This window comes from Phoenix dactylifera, chromosome 1 (assembly GCF_051530095.1).
Source record: "Phoenix dactylifera cultivar Ajwa chromosome 1, Ajwa_hap1_PhDact_Kaust_v1.1, whole genome shotgun sequence".
In the NCBI taxonomy this organism is placed as follows: domain Eukaryota; kingdom Viridiplantae; phylum Streptophyta; class Magnoliopsida; order Arecales; family Arecaceae; genus Phoenix; species Phoenix dactylifera.
Window position 1 is genome coordinate 55,702,830 of NC_143190.1, and position 6,440 is coordinate 55,709,269.

A 6,440-nucleotide genomic window follows, 5' to 3' on the forward strand; every position below is an offset into this window, starting at 1 on the left:
AATGGCTGGGATATGAATGGGTTTGGGTGTGGGGTTTTGAGTGGCTGATCACAAATGGGATGATTGCTAATCTACGGTCGTGGTATGGGTTCAAGTAGTGCATTGTGGAGATGATGAAACTAATCTTGAGAGGTTGAACTTAATTGGATGTGGGAGAAACTAAACCACAGTGGATGACTTGGGAATTATCGGATTGGACCTGCACACATTAAGCTTAATCAGTAAATAAATAAGTAAAACTCCAATTACCTTTAATAATTTATTAAAATGCAGTGATGAAGGTAACACATTTTTTTAGTTAAATTTATAAAATATGTGTATTAAAATAATAATAAGTGCTATGAAAAAGATATTAATTCATGCATTATTTAGCACTTATCAATGGCGCATATGCATGGACTACACCGACTTGAATAAAGCCTGTCCAAAGGACAGTTTTTTTCTTCCCAAGATCGACTAGCTCGTCGATTCCTCCTCGGATACCAACTGCTGACCGTCATGGATGCCTTCTCGAAATACAATCAGATTCGAATGGCGCCCGAGGATGAGGAGAAGACGGCCTTCATCACCGACAAGGGCTTCTACTGCTACAAAGTTCGTTTGAGTTGAAAAATGCTGGAGTGACATTTCAAAGGCTGGTCAGCAAGATCTTTAAAGATCAGATAGGCTGAAATATGGAGGTCTATGTAGACGACATTTTGGTGAAGAGTCGGACGGCAAAGCATCACATCACCGACCTCGATGAAGCATTCTCCACTCTTAGGAAGTACCAGATGAAGCTCAACCCCACCAAATGTGCCTTTGGGATTCCTCAGGCAAGTTCGTCGGTTTCGTGGTGACCCAACGCGGGATCGAAGTGAACCCCGAGAAGATCCGAGCACTGCAGAAAATGGTACCACCAAGAACAGTCAAGGAGGTACAACGACTCAACGGACGAGTTGCGGCCCTAGGGAGGTTTGTCTCCAAGTCAGTCGAATGGTGCCTCCCGTTCTTCAAGATCCTCAAGAGACCGAAAAACTTCCTGTGGACAGAAGAATGTCAACAAGCCTTTGAAGAGCTCAGATGCCATCTTGCTTTCCCTCCATTACTCACAAAGCCTCAGCAAGGCGAGTTCCTTTATCTATACTTGGCCGTCTCCGGTGGCGGTAAGCTCGGTCTTAGTCCGAGAAGAAGACAAGTCTCAAAGACCAGTATACTACACCAGCCGAGTTCTGAGGGACGCCAAGACTCGATACTCCAAGCTGGAGAAGACAATCTATGTACTACTCACCTCAGCTCGAAGGCTCCGACCCTACTTTCAAGCCCACACTGTGGCCATACTGACTGACCAACCCATAAAGCAAGTTCTGCAACGGTCGGATCACGCGGGAAGAATCGCAAAGTGGGCGTTCGGGCTCAAAAAATTCGACCTCGAGTACCGCTCGAGGCCGACAATCAAGGCACAAGTGTTTGTTGACTTCATAGTAGAGTGCACCTTACCAGACGACCCTGAGCCCGAGCTCACGTCAATAGAGGAGGCCCCGAGGCAACTATGGGTTCTACATGTGGACAGCTCCTCAACCTGGGGGGGTAGCGGCGCAGGCCTCATCCTCACCAGTCCAGATGGGGTGGTCACAGAGCAAGCCCTACGCTTCGAATTTCCAGCCTCAAATAATGAAACGGAGTATGAGGCACTCGTCGTCAGGCTGAAGTTAGCGAAGGAGCTCAAGGTCAAGAGCCTGAAGGTCTTTAGCGACTTCCAACTGGTCGTGAGCCAGATCTTGAGAGACTTCGAAGCGAGGGAGCCGTCGATGCAAAATACCTCCAAAAGGTGCGAGATATCACCTCTACACTAAGCGCCTTCGACATCCAGTACATCCCCAGAGCAGAGAACGCGAGGGCGGACCAGCTGTCAAAATTGACAACTTTCCACATGAGCGAGTTTCCGAAGACCACAACGCTCGAGTATCTCCAAGCACCAAGCACTGAGGAGCCTGAACCGGTTCTCTGTGTTGAAATCGAACCGAGCTGAATGGATGCATTCGTTAACTAGTTGCAGAGTGAAATCCTCCCCGACAACAAGCTCGAAGCCCATCAAATCAAGCGTCAGGCTTTCCGGTACCTCTTGTACGAAGGCAAGCTCTATCGCAGGTCCTTCATCTCTTCCCTCCTCAGATGCCTTCGTCCTTCAGAGGCAGATTATGCCATGCAGAGATCCATGAAGGGATCTGCAGGAACCACTTAGGAGGTCGGGCCCTGGCCCACAAGATTCTACGCTAAGGATATTATTGGCCTACACTTCAGAAAGACGCCGCAGACTTCGTTCAAAGGTGCGACCGATGTCAGCGAAACGCCAACATTCAGCGCCGACCCTCAGTCCCACTGACCTTGATCAGTGCCCCCTGGCCATTTGCTCAATGGAGGATCGACATCTTGGGTCTATTTCCCCAGGCCACGAGATAGAGAAAGTTTTCCATAGTCTCCATCGACTACTTTACCAAGTGGGTCAAAGCTGAACTGGTGGCCCAAATCTCCGAGCCGAAAATGCGAGATTTCGTCTGGAAATCAATAATCTACAGATTTGGGCTCCCCCACGTCATCATATCCGACAACAGCCGCCAGTTCGACAATGCCCGCTTCAGAAAATTCTGCTCTGGACTCGGTATCGACTATCGTTTCACCTCAGTCGCTCACCCACAGATGAATGAAGAAACAGAGGTGACAAATCGAACCATCCTTCAGGGACTCAAAGCCAGACTCGACCGATCCAAAGGGCAATGGGTCGAAAATCTCTACAATATCCTCTGGACCTACCGAACTACATTTCGAGTCCCTACCGGCGAAACCCCCTTCAACCTGGCTTATGGAACGGAGGCGGTCATCCCTTTAAAAATTGGGCTCCCGTCGCTAAGGGTGGAGAACTATGATGCAGCCTCCAACTCATTCCAGCTTAGAAGTAACTTGGACCTCCTCGAGGAAACAAGGAAGGCCGCTCGAATCCGCATGGCAAGATATCAACAAAAAGTGGCGCAATACTATAATTCCAGGGTGAAAGTCAAGCTCTTCAAAGTAGGAGATCTCATCTTGAGAAAGGCTGAGGCTTCTCAACCTACCGAGCAAGGGAAGCTTGTCCTGAACTGGGAAGGACCATATCGAGTTGCTTGAGTCCAACGGCCCGGAGTATACAAGTTGGAGTCCCTTGAAGGGACCCCCATTCTCCGAAGCTGGCACTCCGAGAACCTCCGAATGTATCATCAGTAAAGCTCCCTAGGGATCTCCGGTGTTTGAGAACACAGCCAATAAGGCGTTTCTCAAGATTTCCTCTTAATTATTTAACACTTCTTCTAATGATAATCTACTTGTAAACTCCAGGATATCCCTGAGATGATTTGAGTCCTTAGGGGAAACCCAGCGATGCCCCAACCAAGTTTGGATGCCCAGCCAAGTTCGGATGCCCAGCCAAGTTCGGATGCCTGACTAAGTTCGGATGCCCGATCAAGTTCGGATGCCTCGACCAAGCTCGGGATGCCTCGACCAAGTTCGGGATGCTTCGCTGCACCGATCGCGAGTTCAGCCTCCCTCAACCTTAGGTCCTGTCAAATGATGCCCGACCAAGTTCGGATACCCGATCAAGTTCGGATGCCCGGCCAAGTTCGGATGCCTCAACTAAGCTTGGGATGCCTCGACCAAGTTCGGGATGCTCCGCTGCGCCGACCGTGAGTTCAGCCTCCCTCAACCTCAGGTCCTGTCAAACGATGCCCGACCAAGCTCGGGATGCCTCGACCAAGCTCGGGATGCCTCGACCAAGCTCGGGATGCCTCGACCAAGCTTGGGATGCCTCGACCAAGCTCAGGATGCCCGGCCAAGTTCGGATGCTGGGCCAAGTTCGGAAGCCTCGACCAAGCTCGGGATGCCTCGACCGAGCTCGGGATGACCTGCTGCGACGACCTCGAGTCCTACCTAATGATGCCCCAACCAAGCTCGGGGGTGCCCAGCTGCGTCGACCGCGAGCTCAGTCTCCCTCAACCTCGGGTCCTATCTAACGACGTCTCGACCAAGTTCGAAGTAACCTGTTGCAACAACCTAAAGGCATTCCAACCAAATTCGAGACGCCCTGCCAAGTCAACAGCGAGCTAAAGGCTCCCCCGATCTCAAGAACTATCTAACGAAGACTCAACTAGGGGTCAAGAGGCACTCAAGTTCCGACGGTCGAACAGCAACCCAGTCTTGATTCACACTGCAACTAAATCCGAGCTCAAAGACTTAGCGAAATTCTTCAAACATTTGGGCTTGAAGACTCAACGGAATTTTTCAAGGAATATCAGAATTACATACGAAAATAAATAATGCGCGAAGTCCTACTCAAGCAGTCAAAAATAAAAGCTTGTTGGGAGTGCGTGCGGAAACAAATCAAAGACACAACAGGATAGAAAGAAAAAGAAACACATGCATTTCATTGATAAAAGGCCATAGGGCCGAGTACAAGATGTTGGTTCCAAGGTCGACCCACTTGGCCGCACAATGGCTACAGCGGCCGACTTCGTGTACAAAAAGAAAAAAAAACAAAACTTAGTCCTAAGGTATTTCTGGAGCGACGATGGTCTCGGCATCGACCCCGGAGTTGTCCACAAGAACCACCTCGGGATCCCCTGCAGGGGCAGCCCCGGGATCCTCTGTTTCAAGAGCGGTCTCGGGAGCAGCCTCAAAAGCTTCTACAGGGGCATCTTCGGCAGCTCCTCGAGATGGGGCCTCCTGAGCGACCTGCTCAGCCGCCTCGGTCTTAGCCTCGGCGATGCCCCACTCGGCCTCAGGGCCCTCGGGCACACTGTCGAGTGCGCCCTCATCCTCGGAACTTTCGGGCTCGTCGTCGTCCACGACGACCGCTAAACGAGGCTGAAGACCATGGTGGTTGAGCTTGGGGCAAATCCTAAACATCTACCTCCGGAAATCCTCAAAGTCGCAAATGAGCCCATCAACCGCTTCTTCCCCCATCAGCTCCCGAAACTTGTCCGACTCGCAGAAGATCTGCACCTCGTTCCGGGCTTGCTCCAACGCCTTTCTTTCTCGAGCTTCGAGTTGCTCGATCTTCAGCCGAAGGACCCCCGCTTCATATTTGTGGCCGGCGATCTCAGAGCGGGCATCAGCCAAACATGCCTCAAAGGCATAGAGCTCCGACCTGGTCAGAGCATGTGAAGCCTCTTCCTTATCAAGGTGCTCGGCCTTAGATCGAAGCTCGGCCTGGGCAGCCTCCATCCTCGCGGTGGCCTCCCTCCGCGCAGCCTCGGCCTCACCGAGCTTCCTCTCGGCATCCTCCTGCCACTTTTGGCTCCTTTGAGTCTTGTTCTGACACTCGGACGCCATGGTGACCAGCATGTCGATTTCATGAAGATGCTGTGAAGGAAGAAAATGGGAGTGAGCCGAGATTGAAAACTTAAGAGGATATGAAAATCAAAGCAAAAAGATAACTTACTCGGATGGCGGAGCAGTAGGCCTGATCGATAAAGCTGCCGATATCGCCAGCTTCGAGCTCGGCCCGGTCAGCTGGGAGCAACGCACAACGAATTACCTTGCATGCGACGTTACTATTGTGGAGGGCCGAGTCATCCTCGCAGACTGACCACTCCGGGCAGAAAGGCCTCCTCTCGGAACAACCCCCAGCCCTCGATGAGCTCGGGATGTCGGTCCTTGAGGAGCTCGGGAGGCTAGGCCTTGTGTGGGAGACCGAACGGATCTGATCCCAATCTTAAGAAGATGAACTGCCTCAAACTATAGCACGTGGAGACTTTCTTTGGCTGCTAGAAGCGTGGATCACTGGTTCTTAGATGGTGAAGGAGAACAAGAGCTAAGCAGAAATTGGCTCTTCTTCCTTATGGCCTAGGGTTCTTAGGGATGGCGGCTTACGTGCATGAGAAGAAGAGAAGAGAAGAGAATAGGGTTTTCAGGGAGTGTATATATACATGGTTAATCATGACCCAAATCCAAAAAACTCTTCTAGGCTAAACTACATGAGAAAGCACTCAACCCAAGCCCATGTACACCCATGACTTGCATGCTCTCTCTCCTTTTGAGCCTAAACCTAGCCCAATAATAGTTAGCCACCTCAAGATCCAAGTACTTGAGTCTCAAGTAGGTAGAAGACCAAATTCCATCTCCACCTAAATCTGAAATAGACTAGGGATCGACCCTTTAATATCATGAGTTGACCCTTGCTCTTCAGAGGTCGATCCTTTAACAGCATGAGTCGACCCTTGCTCTTCAGGAGTCGACTCATTAACAGCATGAGTCGACCCTTGTTCTTGGAGTCGACTCATTAACAGCATGAGTCGACCCTTGTTCTTCAGTCTTCAGGAGTCGACTCATTAACAGCATGAGTCGACCTTTACACTGTTTCCACTACAGTTTTTTGTATTCCTTGCTTTGGATGCGCCACACTTGTGCCCACAATCCCTACCTTGGTGCTC

The 6,440-nt window shown here is 50.6% G+C and overlaps 1 protein-coding gene across 1 annotated transcript; it reads left to right on the forward strand.

The window, feature by feature from the left end:
* Positions 1-2,523: 2,523 nt before the first annotated feature.
* On the forward strand, positions 2,524-3,144 carry LOC148715410 (uncharacterized). Its single transcript, XM_088711803.2, has one exon. The coding sequence runs from the start codon at positions 2,524-2,526 to the stop codon at positions 3,142-3,144; it is 621 nt and encodes a 206-aa protein (XP_088567929.2).
* The last annotated feature ends 3,296 nt before the right edge of the window (positions 3,145-6,440 follow it).

Bases quoted from the DNA above. Each gene is read 5' to 3' on its own strand.
- LOC148715410 (XM_088711803.2), top strand. From the start codon at position 2,524: ATGCGAGATTTCGTCTGGAAATCAATAATCTACAGATTTGGGCTCCCC.